The sequence below is a fragment of the Chionomys nivalis genome, chromosome 3 (genome assembly GCF_950005125.1).
Source record: "Chionomys nivalis chromosome 3, mChiNiv1.1, whole genome shotgun sequence".
In the NCBI taxonomy this organism is placed as follows: domain Eukaryota; kingdom Metazoa; phylum Chordata; class Mammalia; order Rodentia; family Cricetidae; genus Chionomys; species Chionomys nivalis.
The window spans coordinates 92,904,306-92,928,326 of NC_080088.1; the positions used below are offsets into that span (position 1 = coordinate 92,904,306).

Below are 24,021 nucleotides of genomic sequence, written 5' to 3' on the forward strand. Positions count from 1 at the left end.
ACTCAGGAGGCAGAGGCAGGCGGATCTCTGTGAGTTCGAGGCCAGCCTGGTCTACAAGAGCTAGTTCCAGGACAGGCTCCAAAACTACAGAGAAACCCCTGTCTCGAAAAACCAAAAAAAAAAAAAAATGTTGTTGGGGAACATTATTTTCAGGTGTATGACTTTTGTTTACACTGAAACACCTGATGGTCCTAATAAAGAGATGAACGGCCAATAGTGAGGCAGGAGCAAGGATAGGTGGGGCTGGTGGGCAGAGAGAATAAATATGAGAACTCTGAGCAAAGAACAAAGAACAAGATCAAGAGAACAAGAAGAGGAGGTTATTAGGGGCCAGCCACCCAACCACCCAGCCTCAGTCACAGAGTAAGAAGGAAAGCAAGGTATATGGAAATAGAGAAAGATAAAAACCCTGAGGCAAAAGGTTTAAATTATTGGCACAATTTAAGAAAAGTTGGCAAGGGGCTGGAGAGATGGCTCAGAGGTTAAGAGCACTGACTGCTCTTCTTGACATCCTGAGTTCAATTCCCAGCAACCACATGGTGGCTCACAACCATCTGTAATGAGATCTGGTGCCCTCTTCTGGTCTGCAGCATATATGTAGGAAAAATGCTGTATACATAATTAATAAATAAAAATATTTTTTTTAAAAAAAAAGAAAAGTTGGCAGGAAACAAGTCAAGCTAAGACCAGGCATTCATAACTAAGAATAAACCTCCAAATGTGATTTATTTGGGAGCTGGGTGTGGCCCCCCCAAAAGACAAAATAGTAAATTATCCTACAACAAAATGTCATCATGGTTTAGTGGTAGAGAACCTGCCTAGACTTGCCCAGAGAGAGGCTTGAGTCACAACTTAGTCTCAGTGACAGATTGTCTACATTGAGTTGGCCTATGGTATACAGCCTTGACTAAATTAATTGATGTGGGAAGGCCTAGTCCACTGTGGGTAGCACCATTCCCTACATAAGGTGTCTTGAACTGTGGAGCAATCCAGGGGAACACAAACAAGCATATGGGAATGCATTCGCTCTCTTGACTTTTGTTGACTTGGGACGTGGTAAGAACAACTGCTTAAAGTTCCCTGCTGTCATGGCTAGAAACTGGAACTGTGAGCTAACACAAATACTTTCTTCCCTAAGTTGCTGTGGTGTTTTGCATGAGATAGACCCTGATACCCTCAAATGTTTGAATATTGGTTCTCTAGTTAGTGGAACTATTTGGGAAGGATTAGGAGGTGTGGCCTTGTTGGAGAAGTTGTGTTACTGGGGATAGACTTGGAGGTTTAGCTCTCTTCTGCCTCATGCTTGTGGATCAAGATGTAAACTCTCAGCTACTACTCCAGTGTTGTGCCTGCCTGTCTACTACCATGTGCCCCAACCATGAGGATCATAGATGTTAGGCTGGATGCTCCAGCTCTCTCCTGCAAAAGCCCCATTTCTCTCTCTCCAAACTCCACCCTCTCAGAGACTCTCCAGAAAGTCCAGTTTGGCATTCTTGGCGGCTGGCGGCTCTTCCCCTGAAGTTGCCAGCAGCCCAAGCCCCTGCCTAAAAGTGTACCATACTCAGGCACAAACCCAGCTTGTGGCAGACACATCTTCAGCGTCGACTATAGTGTACATAAACGCTCCACTTTAATTTGGCCATGTGATTTTTTTTCCTGCCCCTTCTCCTACCTCAAACTCTAGGGGCTGGAGGAGTTGCTTTGCTCAGAATAAACCTGGTCTTTTATTTATTTATTTTTTTAAATTTGGTTTGACAGCACTTGGGAGGCAGAGGCAGGTGGATCTTTGTGAGTTCAAGACCAGCCTGGTCTACAAGAGCTAGTTCCAGGACAGGCTCCAAAAACCACAGAGAAACCCTGTCTCGAAAATCAAAAAAATCAAAAAATAAAAAAATAAAAAAAAATTGGTTTGATCTGGTTGACTGCATTGGTAGAGAAACCTATTATCAGGGTACAGAAAACCTATTAATAGATTCTAACCTCTAAAAAAAATGTAAGCCACAGCTGGGCAGTGGTGGTGCATGCTTTTAATCTCAGCACTTGGGAGGCAGAGGCAGGCAGATCTCTGAGTTCCAGCCTGGTCTACAGAGCAAGTTCCAGGACAGGTTCCAAAGCAACAGAGAAACTTTGTCTCAAAAAAAAAAAAAAAAAAAAAAAAACCAAAACAATGGGCTGGAGAGATGGCTCAGTGGTTAAGAGCACTAGCTGGTCTTTCAGAGGTCCTGAGTTCAATTCCCAGCAACCACATGATCTCAAACCATCTGTAATGAGATCTGATGCCCTCTTCTGGCCTGAAGGTACATATGCAGGCAAAACACTGTATACATAGTAATAAATAAATCTTTATAAAAAAAATAAAAAGAAAATTAAGACAATTGCTGCTTGTCAGGGCGTTTTATTGGAGAAACGAAATTGAAACTAAAATGTATCAATCACTTTGTTTTTATTTTATTTTTGTTTGTTTGTTTGTTTTGTTTTAGACAGGGTTTCACTGTGTAGCCCTGGCTGAACTGGAACTCACTATGTAGACCAGGCTGGACTGAAACTCACAGATCCACCTACCTTTGCCTCCTGATTTCTGGGATTAAAAGACAGCATCACCACTCTCAGCTTCCCATACCAATTTTTAAAAATTAATTTATTTAAATTTTCTCTTACATATATGGGCGTTTTGCCTGCATCTTCGTCTGTGCACTTTGAGTATGCAATGCCCTGAGAGACCAGAAGAGGGTGCTGTATCCCCTGGAACTGGAGATCCAGACAGCTGTGAGTCATCATATAGGTACTGGGAATCAAGACCAGATCCTCTGGGGAGAGCAGCCTGTGCTCTTGCTTGCTGAGCCATCTCTCCAGCCCCACATACCAAAGTTCATCCATCCAATCCAGTCAGCATTCACGGAGGGACAGATCCCTGAGTGTGGCTGCTGCAGTAACAGAAAACAACCCTCTCTGCTCTCAGGGTTTATAGCTGAGTCTCTCAAACAAATTGGCAACTGACTGTTGACAGGAAAAAAAGCTGGTAGATTTACCAAGTGGTGTCTGTGTGCATGACCCAAGAAGGCTGAGGGAATTATGCAAGCAACCAACGGACTCCTGGAGCTCCTTTCAATGGAGAGGGGCCGATGCAGTCAGCTTGGTTTAAGATGAAAATAAATGAGCCTTAGAGGACTGGGCCAGAGAGGTCAAATTGCCTGGCTGTGGAGCTGCCTCCAGTCTTCATTTCCAGAGAGGTCCCTAGTCTTCCTGGCGGCAATGGGGAGGCCTGAAGATCCTGTTGTCCTTTGGCAGGTAATGAAAAGTCACAGAAGACTTCTTGCATTTCCTGTTTCTCAGGGGTGGGGAGCCGCCACCTTCACCCAGGTACAGCCAAAAAGGTTGAGTGAGGAGGGAGAAGGAATGGTTCCCAATTAAGATTTAAACTCAGCCAGGCATGGTGGCACTTGGGCACTTGGGAGACAGATGCAGGCGGATCTCTGTGAGTTCGAGGCTAGTCTGGTCTACGGAGTGAGTTCCAGGACAGCCGAAGATAAACAGAGAAACCCTGTCTCAAAAAACAAAAACAAAAAAGATTTAAGCTCAGGCTTGTTTGTACCTTTCAGTGTATTGGTGCTCCCTGACTCTCGGACACCAGATAACCTACGCTAGTTTCAGGCTCAGACTTTTTTTGTATCTCCCTGACTTTTACAGTCTTTTGCTTTCCTCACTCTGTATGAAAGGTGTGCTTTTGGTGGAGGAGAAAGTGGAAGTAATAAATTGACATTATAAAGGGTTTGCCTTTTATAAAGGTGAGATCCCTGGCTTATGGTAGCCCATTAGACTCTGTCCCTCATCACATAATGCTGGCCGGGTAGTAGTGGTACACACCGTTAATACCAGGAGAGGCAGGCGGATCCCCTTAAATTCGAGGTCAGCCTGGTCTGCAAAGTGAGTTCCAGAACTATTACACAGAGAAACCCTGTCTCAAGAGAGAAAACAAAACAAAACAACCCAAAAACTTGATTCTGTCGTTCAGGCAGGGTGACCCTAGGTGACAATAGCACCAGCTCACAGTGACTGGGACAATAGCTTTGCTATGTAAACCTCTTGTTTGTCCAGAATTGACCAACCTCGAAGTTTCTGTCTCTGTGAAACACGTTTTGCTGCTCAAAATGTAACTTGGGGGTAGGACCTAAAAGATTTACAGGTAACACTTAATGTGGAATGTTCTAGCTCAAAATCCATATAAGCTGCAGAGAATTTCTGTACAGGGCTGGCTTCTCTTTGGGCATTAACCAGAATAGGATGTGAATAACTAGTAAAGGGTTCTTCTCCTTTTTATGTCCCAAGTGTTTGGAGTAAATTCTCACTGGGGAGGGCAGGGCTTGACTTGCCACTTCACTTTGAAGAGTTACTACTCAGGCAGAAGGGACTGTAAAAAAATGAAATAAACACTCTCTAGCAATGAGATACCTGCCTGGTAGAGGCAGTCTTGAAAAACAAACAAACAAACATACAAAATGACGAGGTCTCACGTGGCCCAAGAGAACATCAAATCCCTGTGTAGCCAACAACAACCTTGAGTTGTCCTCCTTCCTCTACCTCCCGGGTGCTGAGTGTGTGAAACCACCCCCAGTTTATGTTTAGGATTAACAGCCCCTCCCCCAGGTGGGTAGTTAACACTGCTACTGTACCCTCAAGTTCAGCTCACAGTATGATCGTCTCCCCATGGGTTGCTGAACAGAGGACTTGGTGTATACTGGGTAACCGCTCTACTGCTAGGCTACATCATCGGCCCCACAATAAATCTATTTATTTATTTATTTATTTATTTATTTATTTATTTATTATGTATACAATATTCTGTCTGTGTGTATGCCTGCAGGCCAGAAGAGGGCACCAGACCTCATTACAGATGGTTGTGAGCCACCATGTGGTTGCTGGGAATTGAACTCAGGACCTTTGGAAGAGCAGACAATGCTCTTAACCTCTGAACCATCTCTCCAGCCCCCCCACAATAAATCTTTAAAAAAATCAGTGAAAGCCACCACATCTGCTGTTACTTCTCTTGCTAGCTTTGTAGGTAGTACCGAGCAAGGGCCTTGGTCTACTGCACAACTTATGGCCCAGAAGTGGGTGCCCAGACTGGAAAGAATGTAGGTGTAGAAGCAGCTTGCCTGTAGGTGGCAACCTCGGCCCACCCTTCTTCACTCTCTTCACTCTCATAGAAAGGATGCTCTTTAACACATTCTCTCCTTCTCTTTCTCTCTTTTCTCTCTCCTTTCTCTCCTCTCTGTTCTCTCTCTCTCTTCCCCTTGTCTCACAGTGCAGGCTAGCCTTGAACTCAGTATTGTAGCCAGATTTGACCTTTTGTGCCTCCACCTTCCAAGTGCTGGGATTATGTGGTGCTAGGGATGGAACCCAGGGCTTTATGCATGACGGGCAAGCATTCTGCCAACTGCGCCACACCTACCCCAGCTTTACTTCCATCACAGGAGGCAAGAGCACTTGGCTCTCGGAAGAGATACCCAGGTGTGTATCTGGAGGACGTTACCAGCATGGGGCAGTCTCTAAACTCACAGAACATGTAGATGAGTGAAGATGAATGGATGGTCCCAGAGGGTCTCATTCATCATTGCCAAATACTCCCTTTCCCTCTCTCCATCCAAAATTACCCTCCTCATTGTCCCTCCATATCCACCTCTAGCCTCATGTCCTTAGGACTTCTTTATATAGATGCACAAGTCTTAAACACAGGAGTTTGGCAGGGTCAGGATTCACACACGAGCATTGAAATTCCATCTGTGGGCTGGTGTGATGGTTCAGTAGTAAAGGCGATTGCTGCCAAGTCTAGTGACCCGAATGTGTTCACTGTCTTGGTTCAATCTCCAGGACTCACATGGTGGAAGGAGAGAACCCAACTTCCACAAATGGTCTTCTCATCTCTACACTCAGACCACAGGATGCACAATCACAGGCACACACAAATACACATTTAAAAACATAACCAGAGGGCTGGAGAGATGGCTCAGGTTAAGAGCACTGGCTGCTCTTCCAGAGGTCCTGAGTTCAATTCCCAGCTACCACACATATGTATTATAGATGGCTCACAACCATCTATATTAGATCTGGTGTCCTCTTCTGGCATGTATAAAATGTAACCAGAAACATTTTAAAAATGAAACCTTAGCTGTTCCCATCCACAGAACAAACATTCAAATGAGTTATTAGTCTTCTCCAAGCCTCAGCTTCCTCCATAACAGGAAGATCTCTGAGAGTTTGTGGAGGAGTGACAGAGCCCCTGCCTAGAATCCCCCAGTGAGGGGCTGGGGTGTGGCTCAGTGGCAGAGCCCCTGCCTAGAATCCCCCAGTGAGGGGCTGGGGTGTGGCTCAGTGGTAGAGCCCCTGCCTAGAATCCCCCAGTGAGGGGTTGGGGTGTGGCTCAGTGGTAGAGTCCCTGCCTAGGATCCCCCATTGAGGGGCTGGAGTGTGGCTCAGTGGTAGAGCCCCTGCCTAGAATCCCCCAGTGAGGAGCTGGGGTGTGGTTTGGTGGTAGAACCACCCTAGAATGCAAAAAACTCTTGGTTTGAATCATGGCACAAAACAACAGCAACAACAACAACAAAACACCACACACACACACACACACACACACACACATTGGGACTGGGCCTGGTAGCACCTGTACATGCCTTTAAATCCAGCACTCAGAAGGCAGAGTCCAGAGACTGGTCTACAGAGTGAGTTCCAGGACAGCTAAGACTGTTAAACAGAGAAACTCAATCTCCAAAAACCAAAACAGAGAGAGAAAGAGAAAGAGAGAACTAGAATTTATCCATAGAGAAAAGACTCAAGACAGCCATGGCGGCACATACCCACAATATCAGCCCTTCAGAGATTGAAGCCAGACGGCAGCCTTGAGTTTAACTCCATCATGGGACTATACCCTGTGAATTCATGGCCAGCCTAGGCTCCAGAGTCTATTGATCCATAATGCCATTCAGCAGTATTTAGTGAGCAGATGGCTGCTCGTTAGCACTGATCATTGTGTGTCACATAGTAAAGTGTTTAATATGTTTTAGGGGCCATTGCTGTTCATATTGAAACGATCATAATTCCCTCTGCTTTCAGAGTGACTCTCCTGCTGTGGCTCTCACAGCTTTCATGCCACACTCCCAAAAGAGAGTATTATAGGCAGGGCAGAGTTCCCCAGTGAGTGGTTGACTGGCTTCACAGCACATGATTAACAAATGCCCCAGGGCTGTGACTATGGCCAGACAGTCTGGGTTTTGGTGGTCACATGAGATCATCGTGAGGTAGGACCTAGCTCTCTGTAGGTGGAAAGGGTAAAGAGTAGCCAGGGCGGAAAGAAGATGTTTCAGTGAGAACAGAGGCTACCGTTAGAGGCAAAGTCTAGTTAGAGGCAAAGTCTAGCAGAATGTGGTGGTTGGTGCATGCAATTAATCCCAGCGCTAGGGAGAATGAACAGAGGTGAGTTTGAAGCCAACCAGAGCTACGGAGTGAGAGTCTGTCTCAAACAAACAATCAAGATTATGTTAACCAAGTCACCTGTGGCAGTGGTGGTGCACGCCTTTAATCCCCCCCAACACTTAGGAGGCAGAGGCAGATGAATCTCTGCAAGTTCGAGGCCAGCCTGGGCTACAAAGTGAGTTCCAGGACAGTTAGGACTGTTACACAAAGAAACCTCTGTCTCAAAAAATCAATCAATCAATCAATCAATCAATCAATCAATCAAAAGATAAACAAAGTTTGGAGACACTGAAGAAGTAAAGAAGGAAGCCTGCATTTATTTATGTGATAACCAGGTTAAACAGATAAAAAGGGCCTGTAGGGCTCTGGGCCAGTGATAACAGGCCAGTTGATCCCTGAGGCGCCTGAGGAACACACATCGGGCATTATTGTGTTTTCATGTCCTTGCTCCTGGTACAGCTAAGTATAACAGAGTTGGAAGTAAGGATGCTTACAGTAACACACTAAGTAAGGATGGCGGCTAAAGAAGCCCCCACCTGTTTCAGAAAAGAGAGCCTAGGACATCCCACAGGCTAGGAGACCAATAACCAAGAACACAGCAGTTAGAGAAGAAAGTAAGCTTATTTAATTATTCCCTTGTCTGGGACACCTACAAGGTCAAATGTAGGAAAGCCTGCCAGCCTTTAACTAAAGGTAATCTGTGCTGATTAGGCTTTGCTCAACTTGACAACAAGCTGAGTTATCTGGGAAGAGAGATTCTCAATTGAGAAAATATCTCCATTAGATTGCCTGTAGGCAAGTCTGTGGTGAAATTTTCCTGTTTTTTTTTTTAAGCTTCCTTCCTTCCTTCCTTCCTTCCTTCCTTCCTTCCTTCCTTCCTTCCTTCCTTCCTCTCTTTCTCTCTTTTTCTTTATTTTCTGAGACAAGGTATCTCTATTTAGCCTTGGCTGTCCCATAGACAAGAGTGACCTCCAACACAAAGAGATCTCCCTGCCTCTGCCTCCAAAGGGCTAGGATTAAAGACTGGACTACCAAACCCAGCCATTTTCTTAATTGATGTGGGGAGGTCTTATCCCACTTGAAGTGGGCAGGTGGTACTGGGTTGTATAGGAAAGCAGGTTGAGTAAGTCAAGGAGAGTAAGCCTGTAAGCAAATCCATTTCAACATTCCTCCATGGTCTCTGCTTCAGTTCCTGCCACTGAAGGGAATTGGCAAAAGCACCATGACCTGAGTACTGCCATTTTGACTTCAGACTCCATTTTACTTGCAGGGTAAAATAAAGTTCAGGTTCTCAGGCCCTAGGGAGCTGAGAACTTTCCAAGGGCTGATCAGCCCCTAATGTAATGGTCTGTCCTGTCCCTTTAAGAGACAAGCCTCACCCACTCCCCCTTTCTGCTGAGGCAAGCAGATATTCTTTCTGCTTCCAGACTGTTCCAGCCTGCATTCTCTGCACCCCCTTCTTCAGAAGAGGTGGATGAGGCCTCTTCTCCTTCCCCTCTCTCTGTTTCTCTCTCTTTCTCTCCCCCTTTCCTTTTACTAAATAAACTATATCCAAACTCACTCTGCATAGTGTGCTTATTCATCTCTGCCTCCTACCTGCCTGGGACCCACAGAGGCCTCGGGTGGTAGGAACTGGCTGCCCCTCATAGCCTGCTGCCACCCCTCTGGGAACTGGAGTTTAGCGTTTTATCTAAACCATTACACATAAACCATAGAAATAGTTCTTATGCCACTGGGTGGTGGGGGTGCATGCCTTTAATACCAGCTCTTGGGAGACAGAGGCAGGCAGATCTCTGTGAGTTCAAGGCTAGCCTGGTCTACAGACTGAGTTCCAGGACAGGCTCGAAAGCTACAGAGAAACCCTGTTCCAAAAAAAAAAAAAAAAAAAAAAAAAAGAAAAAAGAAAAAGAAAAAAGAAAAAAAAAGAAAGAAAAGAAATAGTTATTTAGAAATATTATGGCTAGCTGGACGGTGGTGGCACACGCCTTTAATCCCAGCACTTGAGAGGCAGAGGCAGGTGGATCTTTGTGAGTTTGAGACCAGCCTGGTCTACAAGAGCTAGTTCCAGGACAGGCTCCAAAGCTACAGAGAAACCCTGTCTTGAAAAACAAAAACAAAAACAAAACAAAAAAGAAAAGAAAAAGAAATAGTTCTTTAGAAACATTATGGCTGTTCCTAACAATAGAGGGAACAAATGAATGTGATTGGTTGGACTGAAAGGCTTACATTGTATATTGATTGTTAATGTTAGAGCACTCAAGCCCTTATCTCTAAATCCTGATTGGTGAAAATTGTAACTGCAACTTGGCAACAAATGTTTGTGAATTTCATGCTTATAAAGCCTGCTTCTGCCCCAGCTTCAGGACTGTCAGGAGAAACAAGGCTCCTGAGTCCTTGTCCTGCAGCCGTGATCAGTGACCTGCCTATTAAAGTCTCTGGAAGAGCTGTAGACTCTCTCCTTCCGTGGGCGTATATCTGGCTAGGTGTAGCAGCATCAAGGTTTCTGCCTTGAGTCCCCTTCCTGACATTCCTCAGTGATGGACCTGGGACCCGAAAACCACATAAACCCTTTCTTTCCCAGGTTCCTTCTGGTGTGGACTGGGTCACAGCAACAGAAAGCAAACTAGGACACTGTGGGACAATCTGTGGAAGTTGGCTCTCTCCTTCCATGTGGGTAGCAGGAACAGAACTCACGTCATCAGGGTTGGCAGAAGGCATCTTTACCTGCTGAGCCATTTCACCAGCCCTGTGAACTAATCCTAGTCCTGACCTCCAGCCTTCGCCTGGTATGATAGCGGGGTGGGTATAAAGACTGTGTCTAACCGGGACGGTGGTGATACGTGACTTTATCCCAGCACTTGGGAGGCAGAGGTATGTGGATTCCTGTGAGTTTGAGGCCAGCCTGGTTTAAAAAGAGTTCCAGGACAGTAAGGGCTGTAACAGAGAGAAACCATGTTAAAAAAAAAAATCGAGTCTAGGCCAAACTACCCTTCTTGTGTTTTTGTAAGAGGAAGTGGTGACCACCCTCATTGGTTTAGAGCTTTAGAGGCAGATGGAATGAGCCAGTTTTCTGCTCGGCTGTTTGGCTAAGGGTAGAGTACTGTTGCGTACTGCTAAATCAGGGCTGCATACATGGATCAGTGCTTAAGAGCACCTGTTGCTCTTCCAGACCCGGGTTCATCCACAGCACCCATACAGCAGCTCATATCTGCCTGTACCTTCAGGTCCTGGGGATCAAACACCTTCACTCAGACATCTATGCAAGCACAACACCAATACACATGAAATAAAAATAGATAAAGTAAAAAAGAGTGCACAGTCATGGAGACCAGAGTTCAGACCCCAGCACCCTATAAGAAGCCAAGCATCCATGCGGAATGCTCTGAGGGATCTGAAGCCTGCTTCTCTCTCACACACACATGCATCTACAGCCACATACAAATAAAATATACTGAAAAAAAATCCTATGAATTGTTTCTCTTGGAGTGATGTGAACAAAGATCTACTCATCCCAAATTAGACACTGGTGGCAGGTCAAAAAATTGTTTTATCAACCATGCCGTAGTGGCACACACCTTTCAGGCCAGCACTCGGGAGGCAGAGACAAGTGGATCTCTGTGAGTTTCAAGGCCAGCCTGGTCTACAGCGTGAGTTCTAAAACAGCCCAGAGCTGTTACACAGAGAAACCCTGTCTTGAAAAACAAAACAAAACAAAAAAAGAATAAAATAAAAGGTTTCATATACTGCCCACATCTAGCTTCGTGCCCTGGGAAGTTTATTGGGGTTAGCTGCAGGGGCCACATCACGGGAAAGCCCTCCGCAGCCTGAGTGGCAGCTCAAGGAAACTGTGTTCCATGAGCTCTCTGTACAACTCTTATCGCATGCACAAGCTGGAGTCTCCTCTCCCTAGAAAACTGTTGCTGCGTCCATAACATCTTGGGAAGGAGGGTCTAGTACCTTCTGACTTCTGGAAGCTCTCTAAATTTTCCATAATCTGTTTATTTCCTGAGTCTTCTGAACGGTGCCCTCCTTCCGGGGAGGGGGGATTCAATTAGGAAGAAACAGCTATAAAACAGTGTCATAGACAGGATTTCATTATTGCTATTACAATTATTATTATTGTTGTTATTGTTATTGCTATCTTGGTTTTTTTTTTCAGACAGACTTTTTCGGTGTAACAGTCCTGGCTGTCCTGGAACTCATCCTGTAGATCAGACTGGGCTTGAGCTCATAGAGAGTCACTTTCATCTGCCTCCCGGGTGCTGGGACTAAGGTGTAGTGCCTCCATACTCAGAGACAGGATTTTATTTTATTTTAATTGATATTTATTGAGCTCTACATTTTTCTCTGTTCCCCTCTCTGCCTCTCCCCTTCCCCCTTGAGCCCTCCCCCAAGGTCCCCATGCTCCCAATTTACTCAGGAGATCTTGTCTTTTTCTACTTTCTACTTCCCATGTAGATTAGATCTATGTAAGTCTCTCTTAGAGTCCTCATTGTTGTCTAAGTTCTCTGGGATTGTGGTTTGTAGGCTGGCTTTCTTTGCTTTATGTTTAAGAACCACCTATGAGTGAGTATGTGTGATAATTGTCTTTCTGTGTCTGGGTTACCTCACTCAAAATAATATTTTCTAGCTCTCCATTTTCCTGCAAAACTCAAGCTGTCGTTATATTTTTCTGCTGTGTAGTATTCCATTGTATAAATGTACCACATTTTCCTTATCCATTCTTCGGTCAAGGGGCATTTAGGTTGTTTCCAGGTTCTGGCTATGACAAACAAAACTGCTATGAACAGAGTTGAGCACATGTCCTTGTGGCACGATTGAACATCCTTTGGATAAATACCCAAAAGTGGTATTATTGGGTCTTGAGGAAGGTTGTTTCCTAATTTTCTGAGAAATTGCCACACTGACATCCAAAGGGGTTGTACCAGCTTGCATTCCCACCAGCAATGCAGGAGTGTTCCCTTTTTCCCACATCCTCTCCAGCATGAGTTGTCATCAGTGTTTTTGATCTTGGCCATTCTGACAGGTGTAAGATGGAATCTCAGAGTTGTTTTGATTTGCATTTCTCTGATGACTAAGGATGTTGAACATTTCCTTAAGTGTCTTTCAGCCATTTTAGATTCCTCTGTTGAGAGTTCTGTTTAGGTCTGTACTCCACTTTTTTTTTTAATTGGATTATGTGATCTTTTGGTGTCCAATTTCTTGAGTTCTTTGTATATTCTGGAGATCAGACCTCTGTCTGATGTGGTGTTAGTGAAGATCTTTTCCCATTCTGTAGGCTGTCATTTTGTCTTGTTGACCGTGTCCTTTGCTTTACAGAAGCTTTTCAGTTTCAGGAGGTCCCATTTATTAATTGTTTCTCTCAGTGTCTGTGCTGCTGGGGTTATATTTAGGAAGTGGTTCCCTATGCCAGAGACAGGATTTTATTATAAGGCCCTTCTTTTCATGAGATTGTTGGGGAGGGTCTTATGTAGCACAGGCTGTCCTCAAATTGGCTGTGTAATGGTGGATGAACAGGCATCCCAGGCATTTGGCAATATGTCTGGCAAGTACTTCTTCTAATATTTATTTTTTTCTTTAAATAAGCGAAGATGTTGGGATCTCAGGAGATTTGTGGTTTTTTAAAAAATGATTTATTTTTATTTTATGTGCATTGTGTTTTGCTTGCATGTCTATCTGTGTGAGGTGTCAGATCTCCGGGAACTGCAGTTACAGTGGTTTTGAGCTGCCATGTGGGTACTGGGCATTGAACCCAGAACCTCTGGAAGAGCAATCAGTGCTCATAAGGGCTGAACTATCTCTCCAGTGTAATGAGTCTTTCTCTGTCCTGCCAGCCAGCTCCAAATAATGACATAGAAACTTATTATGAATTATGAAATATTTTTTTAAAGTATTTATTTATTTATTTATTTTACACTATTCTGTATGTGTATATGCCTGAAGGCCAGAAGAGGGCACCAGACCCCATTACAGATGGTTGTGAGCCACCATGTGGTTGCTGGGAATTGAACTCAGAACCTTTGGAAGAGCAGGCAATGCTCTTAACCTCTGAGCCATCCCTTCAGCCCCCGAATTATGAAATCTTTTTTTTTTTTTTTTTTTTTTTTTGGTTTTTCGAGACAGGGTTTCTCTGTGGCTTTGGAGCCTGTCCTGGAACTAGCTCTGTAGACCAGGCTGGTCTCGAACTCACAGAGATCCGCCTGCCTCTGCCTCCCGAGTGCTGGGATTAAAGGCGTGCGCCACCATCGCCCGGCCGAATTATGAAATCTTAACCTTAGCTTGGGTTTATTCTTTTATTTGTTTGTTTGTTGTTTGAGACAGGATTTCTCTGCTGTAGCATTGGAGCCTTCCTGGAACTCGCTCTGTAGACCAGGCTGGCCTCGAACTCACAGAAATCCACTTGCCTCTGCCTCCCAAGTGCTTGGGTTAAAGGCATGCACCACCATCACCCGGCAAGGTTTGTTCTGATAACTTAAATCAACCCATTTCTGTTAATCTATGTTGTGTCACGTACCTCCCATCCAGTTTCTTCCACATCTCCTGGCATCTTTCCTGCCTAGATGCATCTCCTTTTCCTTTCTCTCCCTGGAAATCCCTCCTATAACTCCTGTCTAGGTATTGGCCATTCAACCTTTGGCTACACCAGTCACAGAAAATACACCTTCACACAGTGTACAAGTATCTCATAACTCTCCAGCCCTATGATATGCCGTTTTAATTGGCAACTGTGCAATCTTTTCCTGACACTGCCTACCTTGAGATGAGGACTATTAGCCCGGTGCTGGAAGGACTTTCATGGCAGCCTGGCCACCTGCATACTCCACAGATACCTTGAGAAGAGACACAAATCATAGCTACAAGTAGGGGCTATGACTCAGATGATAGAGGGTTTGCCTAGCATTCATAGAAACCTGGTTCCATCCCCAGCACCACGTAACCAAGGCTTGGTGGTGCACACCTATATACCATTCCCCAGGGAGGTAAAGGCAGGAGGATCATAAGTTCCAGGTCAATCTTGGTTACACAGTGAGTTTGAGGTCAACCAGCGATACATAAGACCTTGTCTTAAAAGATCAAAACGAACATCTTATAATCTCAGGGAGACAAAGATATGTGCCAAAAGCCAGGAAATGAACTCTGTGTGTGTGTGTGTGTGTGTGTGTAGAGAGAGTGTATGTACTCAGGAAAAGTGCTGAGTGTATCATTTGATGGCAACAGCAGCTGAAAGGAAGCCCAGTTTGGCGGAAGGAAGTGGCCATCAGATGGGAACACTAAGGGTCACAGGATCTTGTGATCTCCATTGTCGCTTGAGAAAGCTGTGGGGTGTCCATCTGCAGAAGTCTTGTTGATTGTATCTGCTTGCATGGCTGACAGGTGTCCTGGTATCCTGGGACAATGAGGTATTCGAGGTTTAGGGAGAGAACATTTAAGACCAACCGCTCAGACCTGAAAATCATTTTACACTGTTATGAAATCAAAATGAGATTTTTTTTTTTTTGAGACAGGGTTTCTCTGTAGCTTTGGAGCCTGTCCTGGAACTAGCTCTTGTAGACCAGGCTGGCCTCCAATTCACAAAGATCTGCCTGCATCTGCCTCCTGAGTGCCGGAATTAAAGGTATGTGCCACCATCGCCCGACATACCCAGTGCTTTTAACTGCTGAATCATCTCTTCAGACTCCAGGGATATTATACTAAAACAAACAAACGAACGAACAGCAACAAACAAAACCCAATGATGGCTGCAGACGTGACTCGGATGTAGAGTGCTTCCCTGGCAGGCACAAATCTAGTACAAAGCTGGTTCTAACCAGCTCTCTACAAAACTGTGAGCGGTGGCTCGTGGTCGGCTGTTCTGTCAGCAGGAAGCAGGTGAAGGCAGGAGGAAGAGAACTGACCAAGTAGCTGGGCAGAGAGTTCAGCCAAAAATGTGTTTGAGATGCAACCATGAGAATCTGACTTCAATCCTATAGGGAGAAGTTGTGTTTATGGTGGTAACGTGCTTGCAATTCCAGGGAAGCCAGGCTCATCCCGGAAGCATGCTGTCCAGACAGCCTACATGTCTGAGGTGAATGGCTCCTGAGGAGGAATAATGTTGGAAATTGTCCTTCAACCTCAACTCACATGCACACACATACACTCACAAAGTTTAATGTCATTCTCAACTGCATAGAGTTTGATATCAGGCTGGACTATAAGAGATCCTGTTTCCAAAAACATATGAAAATCTTCATTCTTAAAAAAAATATTTCTAAACCAGGCAGTGGTAGTGCATGTCTTTAATCCCAGCACTCGGGAGGCAGAGGCAAGTGGATCTCCGTGAGTTCGAGGTCAACCTGGTCTACAGACTGAGTTCCAGAACAGGCTCCAAAGCTACAGAGAAACCCTGTTTCAAAAAAAAAAAAAAAAAATTTCTACTCAAACTTTTGAGCTTCTTCTGTTGCAGTGCATTTGCCAGTGAAGACTGCTCGGACTTGGGCTTAAGCCAATAGAAAGTCTTTATTAGTGACTACGCTGGGTGTTCAGGATCCCAGTGTATCTCTGAGCATCTCAGGGTGAGCTTTGAAGCACTAAAACCATGTTCTGAGCCGAGCAGTGATGGCATACACCTTTAATCCCAGCACTCGGGAGGCAGAGGCAGGTGGATCTCTGTGAGTTCGAGGCCAGCCTGGTCTACAAGAGTTAGTTCCAAAACAGTTTCCAAAGCTACAGAGAAACCCTGTCTCAAAAAAAACCAAAACCAACCAACCAACCAAAGAAAAAACCTGTTCTGGGTTGATGTTCTTCCATTAACAAGAACAGTTAGCCAGAAGTGAAACAACAGAAGCCAAAAAAAAAAAAAAAAAAAAAAAAAAAAGTTAGTACATTAGAGACTTCCCCAGAACTGTGGACTTTGATGGATTAGGCCTTCATTTTTGGCAGGTGGTGCTGTCTGTATGCTGAGTTTTACAGCCTGAATGGCATTTCCGTCATGGACTCAGCTATGCTAAGGTCTGGGGCCCTGTTATACTTCCACACAGCAGATGTTGTAGTCCTGGAAAATAAAGGAAACTAAATGCTGAGTGCTACAGGCCGGCCCAGGGGCATCAAAGGCTTTAAAGGCACTAAGGAGGAGACTGAGACCCATCCTAGCCCTCTGACCGGGGAGCTCTCAGTTAACCCACCCGGTGGAAACCATTAGACATCAATTTTTTGGGGGGACAAGGTCTTTACTGTGTCAATAAGGCCCTTCCTGATAGAGCCGTCCTACCACCTTCTTCACCTCTCTAGCTTTCCTACTGAGCACCCCCTTTGCTTTGCTTTTATTTGAGACTTTTTTTGTTTTGTTTTTGTTTTTGAGACAGGGTCTTTCTACATAAGCCTGGTTGCCCTTGAATTCACTATGTAGACCAGCCTGGTCTTGAACCCACATCGATCCACCTGCTTCTTCCTCCCAAGCCTGGTATTAAAGGCTGGTGTTGCCACCCAGGTATTCTCTTTGCTTTTAGTTCTGGAGAGAGACCAGTTCACATATGCTTGATGCATCCCTGGAGTTCCCAACTCAACCCTTATCCCTCCAGTCCCAGGTCAGACACTCCTCTTGTGGACTCCACTCCCACATCCTTGCTCCCTTCTTACAGTCAGGAGGGCTGGGCCTGGTGGCACATAGGTCAATCCAGCTACTTGGGAGGCTGAGGCAGGAGGATGGAGAGTTCAAGGTCTGCCTTAGCTACAGAGTGGAGCTCAGGAATAACCTGGGTAATTAAACCCTGAGTCAAAATATATGAAGCCCAGCATCCTGGTACACAACTTCAACTCTAGCACTCAGGAGGCAGAGGCAGAGGCAGAGGCAGAGGCAGAGGCAGAGGCAGAGGCAGAGGCAGAGGCAGAGGAAGAGGCAGAGGCAGAGGCAGGCAGTTCTCTGTGAATTCGAGGCTAGCCTGCTCTACATAGAGACCAGCCTGCTCTACATAGTTTGTTTGTCTCAAACAAAACAAAAACTCAAAAGCCATATATAAATGAATAATTCTCTCCTTACCTCCTCTTTCCTCTCTTGCCTCTTCTACCCTGCCTCTTGCTCCTCTCTTAGCCCTCTTTTCTCTTGCCTCTCTTCTTCTGTCTGCCTGTCTCTCATATCTCTACTCCAACATGGCCTTTCCCTCTCCCCTTTACCTAATAAACTTCTTGCACTAAAACAAACAAACAAGCAAATAAAAAATAATAAAGGGCTGGGTGCTACAGCTTAGCAGTAGAGGGCTAGTTCCGCATAGAGGAGCCTGTGGGTTCAATCCCCAGTAGAAAGTGAGAATGGTCTGGTTAACTGCAAAGAGTTACAGAAAATAGCTCCTCATCAGTAATCTTCAAAGAGACCTATTATAGTCAGGGCACCTGTTCCCTGGCCAACTTATCCGCTCCAGACCCAAGAAGGTACTAGAACATTTGTGTCCCTAGCACCCATCACAGAGCCTGCCCGTGGACCTGGGTGCCAGAGCGAGTGAGCGGGTTAGCATTTGGTGAGTGGATGAGCAAATGCGCAGAAGAGTGGCAGCGTGGGTGAGTCAGTGAATGGGAGAGAGAAATAGTAACGGCCGCAGGCTGAGAGCTGCGAGGTGGGTGCGCGCCCGTGGGCCGTGGCGCTGGGCGGCTTGGACCCTAGCTGCGAAACGCAACCCAGGCCGAGGCCACGTGGTTTGGGCGTGACCCGTGGACAGGGGCGTGGCTTTAACGCTAGGGGCTCGCGGAGGGGCGTGTCGAGGTTGGGATGGGCGTGGCTGCGCCGGACAAGAGCTGGCGTGGGCGGGGCTGGCCGGCGGGCGCGGGAGGAAGTCACGTGGGCGCGCGGGCTCACATGACTGGCCGTGCGATGGACCCGCTGCCCTCGGCGGCAGTCGCTGCGGCAGCTGAGGCGGAGGCTGACGAGGAGGCGGATCCGCCGGCGACAGGTAAGGCACGCGGCGGGGTGGAAAGCCTGGCACCTCTCTGTGGGGGACCACCTGTCTGCGCGACACCTCGCCTGACCTGTCCGGGGGGTGGGGACATCGTGGGGCTAGCATCTTCCCGCTGCTTCCAGGGACGCTGCTCTCCAGCTCTCGGTTAGCGCGCGGTCGTTGTAGTTGCACCTGGATCTTCTCTGATCCCACCTTGCGAACGCTCGTCCAGAGAGTGGTTTATGTTATGTGACCATGCCCAGGGAAAGGGATCTATCTTTGGTATAGACTGTTTTCCTGGGGTCCCCGGCTTTGTGGACTGTGGGGACGCATCCATGTGCCCAGTGGCGCAAGGTTGGAAGTAGGCCTGATGTGTTTCAGCCAGGTCTGGCCAGGTGTCACACTGAGCATGGCCATCTAGAGCATTGGTGGAAAGACAGGTTCTTCTCTAGGAACGAAAGGTTTGGGGTAGTAGCTTTTAACTCCCGGGGAGGGAGAACATGAATGAACGCCTTTGGTGGATGAAGAGTGTCTAGGTGGAACTCCACTAGGAGTTGGTCTTTGGGTCTTGTTGGGTAAAACATTGAATTCTTTTTTTTTTTTTTTTTTTTTTTAAATCCGAGACAGGGTTTTAATTTTGACTGTTCTGGGACTCGCTTTGTAGATCAGGCTGACCTCGAACTTATAGAGACCCTCCTCTCTGCCCTTGGAGTGCTGGGATTAAAGGCATGGGCCGAAAACATTGTATTCTTGAGGTTGTATGTTGAAGGGCACTATGTATGTATACCAGGGCGCCTTGAGAATGTGAGACTGTTTGATCTAGGCCTTACTTCTGCCTTTAAAAATGTTACTTATTTTTATTATTTTTAACTGTGCCTGTGGGTGGGGACACTGGCACCCTTGGAGGACAGAAGTGTTGGGTCCCCGAGCACCCAAAGTTACAAATTTTTTTTTTATTTTCGAGACAGGGTTTCTCCATAGCTTTTGGTTCCTGTCCTGGAACTAGCTCTTGTAGACCAGGCTGGCCTCGAACTCATGGAGATCCGCCCGCCTCTGGCTCCCGAGTGCTGGGATTAAAGGCGTGCGCCACCACCACCTGGCCAAAGTTACACATTCTTGTGAGCTACCCAGCATGACCGCTGGGACCCAAGTCCTCTGCAGGAGCAGTGTGTGCTGTTAACCTCTGAGCCCCTGCCTTACTCTTGAAGCAGTTGCTAGTGTCTTGTAACAACTTTGATGTATCAGAGATCTCTTGGCAAATTTGGGATTTTCTGTATTGATTCCTGAAGAACTCAGCTAATGGCTGACATTAGGAATGATTTTGCCTGGAATTTTTTTTTTTTTTTTTTTGAGTTTTCAAGACAGGGTTTCTCTGTGTAATAGCCCTAGTTGTCCTGGAACTCACTCTGTAGGCCAGGCTGGCCTTCCGGCTGCATCTGCCTCCCTAGTGCTGGGGTTAAAGGCATGCCACCACTGCCTGGTTTTGCATGGATTTTTGATAGATAGTTTAACTCCCTAGGGCAGTGGTGTGACTTGTACATTAGCCATAACCATGTAGCCCTTCACGATATACAGGCCATCCTGGCAGCTGTGTAAGTTGAAAAATGGGTTTTTAATTCTGGTGGATCCTAGCTTGTCATTGCATCCTATGTGAAACTTGACACCAATCTGGTTAAATGGTGAAGAAAATCTTCCTTATCTTCTGGGAGAAACTTACTTGAAGTGTCTTGGAGACTTTGGCTAGGTGGGCTGAAATCAGAACACCGTCGAGAAAAACTCTTTGGAAAATTTATTATTGTGTGTATGCCCTGTATGTGGACACTGTGGTATGGCACAGGTATGCCCGCTAGAGGACACCTTTCGAGTTGGGTTCTGGGAACTGGACTTAGGTGGTTGGGCTTGTGTGGTAAATGCCCTTAGCCACTGAGCCCTTTAACCTGGTCCTGAGGATGGGTTTGATTTCAGAGGCAGTAGGCTGAGTTGATTTTGACTTCACTCCTCCTGCCTCATCCTCTTCGTCATTTGCCTACGAGCACACACCTTCATAGTTGGCTGGCTTTTGATACCTCAAAGGAATAAGCAGTGTAGCTTTTGGGCACATAGCAGATTTCCTCTTCTGTCTTCTGTCTCCACTTGAGAGCTGGTGGTGCTCATGCAGGGACTGGTGATAGTTTCATGTTTGTGTGGTTTGGAGTTGCTGGGGGCAAACGTGTCCATTGTAGTTTCCAGCACATCGCCCATTATTGTTTATTTGAAGGGTAAACTGTGCACATCCTGTAGGAGATTGCCCTTCCTGAGAATGGAATTTACAAGTCGGGTAGTGGTGGCACATGCTTTTAATCCCGGCGCTGGGAAGGCAGAGGCAGGTGGATTTCTGTGAGTTTGAGGCCAGCCTGGTCTATAAAGTGTGTTCCAGGACAGCTAGGACTATTAAACAAAGAAACTGTCTCACAAAACAAAACAACTGAATTTACTATGTTGACTGGGCTGGTCTTGAACTCACAGAGGTCTTCCAGCCTTTGCCTCCTAATTGCTGGGATTAAAGACATCCATCCATAAAGGCCACCACATCCATCCTTATTTATTTACTTTTTAGACAGGGTCAGCTGTGTAGGTAGCTGACCCATGGTCTTCCTGTCCTCCTGCCTTGTCTCTTGAATGCTGAGATTGTAGGTACAAGCCACCACACACCAGAAGTCATTGGTCCAAAGCAAGTTTCTCTGGCTTTCACAGCCTCCGGAGGCCATGAGGGAGTGTTCATCTGCCCTCCTTCCCAGTATATAAAAGTGGCCACATTCCTAGGCTGATAGTTTCCTTTTCCCAGACCTGAGCCAGGTCTCTCATGTTGCCTTGTCTGGCTCTCTTTTTGTTCATTTCCACTTTTAAGGACCCCTGTGAATGGGGGGGCCCACTCAGAAAATCAGGATTTGTCATCTCCTTATGTTCGCATTAGCTGATGAACAACCTCGAATTTCACTGAAATCCTAATTCCCTTTTTGCTGAGTGAAAGTAACAAAGTCACAGGTTCTGGGTTTAGGACGTAGACATCTTTGGAGTCTTATATCCTGCCCATCACCAGAAGATATCCTAGGAGTGGAATTGCCAGATCCTAGGGCTTGTACAGTTTGTTTTTGATTGATGGAGGACTGCAGCAATGACTCAACCAGCAAAGGGACTTACTGTCAAGTCTGGATGGCCTGTGTTTGATTCCCATATGGGGTGGATGGGGAAATTAAGGCAGTTTTATTTATTTGGGCAGTGGTGGTTCACCTTTAATCCCAGAACCTGGGAGACAGAGGCGGTGGAGTCTGAGGACGTCCTGAGTCCACTTAGCAAGCTCCAGGCCAGCCAAGGCTATATAACAAGACCCTGTCTCACTCTTCCCAACAAATAAGAACATTAATACATTTAAAAAGTAGGAGCTGGGTGGTGGTGGCAGTGTGCACCTTTAATTAATCCAGCACTCCGGAGGCAGAAGCAAGCAGATGTTTGTGAATTTGAGGCCAGCCTGGTCTACAGAGTGAGGTCCAGGACAGCCAAGGTTACACAGAGAAACCCTGTCTTGCAAAACCACCACCAACAAAAAAGTGGGGACTGGAGAGGACCTGGGTTCTGTTACCAGCCCCCACATGGCTCCTCACAATTGTCTGTAGCTTTAGTTCCAAGAGGTCCAACACTCTTCTGGCATTTTTGGGAATAACATGCATGTGGTACATAGACATACGGGTAAAATACCCGTACTTTAAAAGCTAGAGAAATGGTTCAGCAGCTAAGAGCGTTTGCTGCTCTTCCAGAGGATCCCTGGTTTGGTTCCCGGCACCCATATGGCAACTTAACAGCCTGTAAATCCAGTTTTAGGAGACCCAGCACCCTCTTTTGCCTCCACATGCACACACATGTTGCACATACGTATGCACATGCAGGTAAAACATGCAAACACATAAAATTAAAACCAGAAAGAAAGGAAAACCTAGTGGGGCTGGGGATGTGGCTTAATGGATGAACACTTGCTTAGTATGCACAAGGACTTGATTCCATCCTCAGCAATGTGGGATAATAATCAGAATCACTGAAGCTATTTGGTCTGTGTTGATGCAACCTGGGATCTCATTTCAGGACTGCTGGACTGTGGTATGCCTGCTTCATCACATGATCTCTGAGTGTGAGTGTGTGTGGAGAGAGAGAGCATATATGTACAAACAAAATGTGCACATTGCTGCTGTGTGTCTAGACACTGCTTCATGCATTCCTTGTGACTTTAGTCCAGGAGATCCAGGGGAGTCTGGTCTCCATTGTGTTAGCAGACTCCTTTGGATGGCATTCCATGCATTCCAGCCAGCAGCTATCCTCCTGTTCTCTGTGGTCAGGTCCCCTGCATTGCTGTTTGCTGCCCTGCCTGGGCTCACACTCCCTGGCCCTCAGTTCCTTGCTTCTGGGTATTTGCACTTGTCGCAGTTCACTGAGCTGTCACCTCGGATGTGTGTAGTTGAGAGTGGTTAAATCACCCCTGAAATGGCTGCTCACATTAAGAGCATCCATCTTCCTGTTTTACACACTAATCTGAGGACTTGAGGTGGGTAGAAGCTTATTTTTTGTCACGTCTCAGCACCCAGAATGACACCTGATATACAGGAGGGGCCTAGATGTTTGAAGCAGACTGCATATTATCATATGTCTCTTAAAAGACAGCACTATATTTTAGTTTGATAATTTATGTTTTAAAAATATTTTTAAGTTTATTTAATTTTATGTGTGTATTTTTCTGCATTAATATATGTATACTACATGCTTTTCTGGTGCCTGAGGAGGTCAGAAGAGGGCATTGGATCCCCTGGAAGTGGAGTTACAGGTGGGTGTGAGCTACCCTGTGGGTGCTGGGAACTGAACCTGGGTCCTCTGGATCAGCAACTGTTCTTTAACTATTGAGCCATCTCTCCAGCCCTGGTCTTTTTTTTTTTTTTTTTTGTAAATTATTATCAATTGTTTTTTTTTTTTTTTTTTTTTGGTTTTTCGAGACAGGGTTTCTCTGTGGTTTTGGAGCCTGTCCTGGAATTAGCTCTGTAGACCAGGCTGGTCTCGAACTCACAGAGATCCACCTGCCTCTGCCTCCCAAGTGCTGGGATTAAAGGCGTGCGCCACCACCGCCCGGCATTATCAATTGTTTTAATTAGCATACAGAATAATGGAGTTCCTAGTAACATTTCTATAAGTATTTATCATTGTACTTTGCTCAATTTTACCCCTTCTGCTACCCTCTCTCGCCTATCCCCCAATTTGTCTTTGTTCTCTCTTGGCTAGGGATGGAGCTCAGTTGGTAGAGTGCTTGCATGAAGCCCTGGGTCCAGTTCCCACTACCGATAAACTGGGTGTAATGGTGCACGCTTGTAATCCCAGTACTGGAGAGGTGGAGGCAGGAGGATTTTAAGTTCAAGGCTAATCTTCATCTAGTTAGAAGCGAAGCCTAGACTATATGAGACCATGCTTTAGCACGTGTGCACGCACACACACACACACTCACGCTGCAAGGTAAAATGTGTCAGTCGAAGAAAGAGGAACTAACTGGGTCTCTATTATGTAGAACAAACTTTGTCAGAATTTGTGGTTAGCAAGAAAGTGATGTATTCCGAGCAGGGGAATTCTGTTTTCGTGT

The 24,021-nt window shown here is 46.0% G+C and overlaps 1 protein-coding gene across 1 annotated transcript in view; it reads left to right on the plus strand.

The window, feature by feature from the left end:
* The first annotated feature begins 18,292 nt into the window (after positions 1–18,292).
* Snx8 (sorting nexin 8) overlaps positions 18,293–24,021 on the plus strand; it is a 57,780-nt gene continuing 52,051 nt past the window's right edge. The window contains exon 1 of the mRNA XM_057764529.1: positions 18,293–18,386. Within this exon, the coding sequence (XP_057620512.1) occupies positions 18,293–18,386 (94 nt within the window). The remainder of the gene's footprint in view (positions 18,387–24,021) is intronic.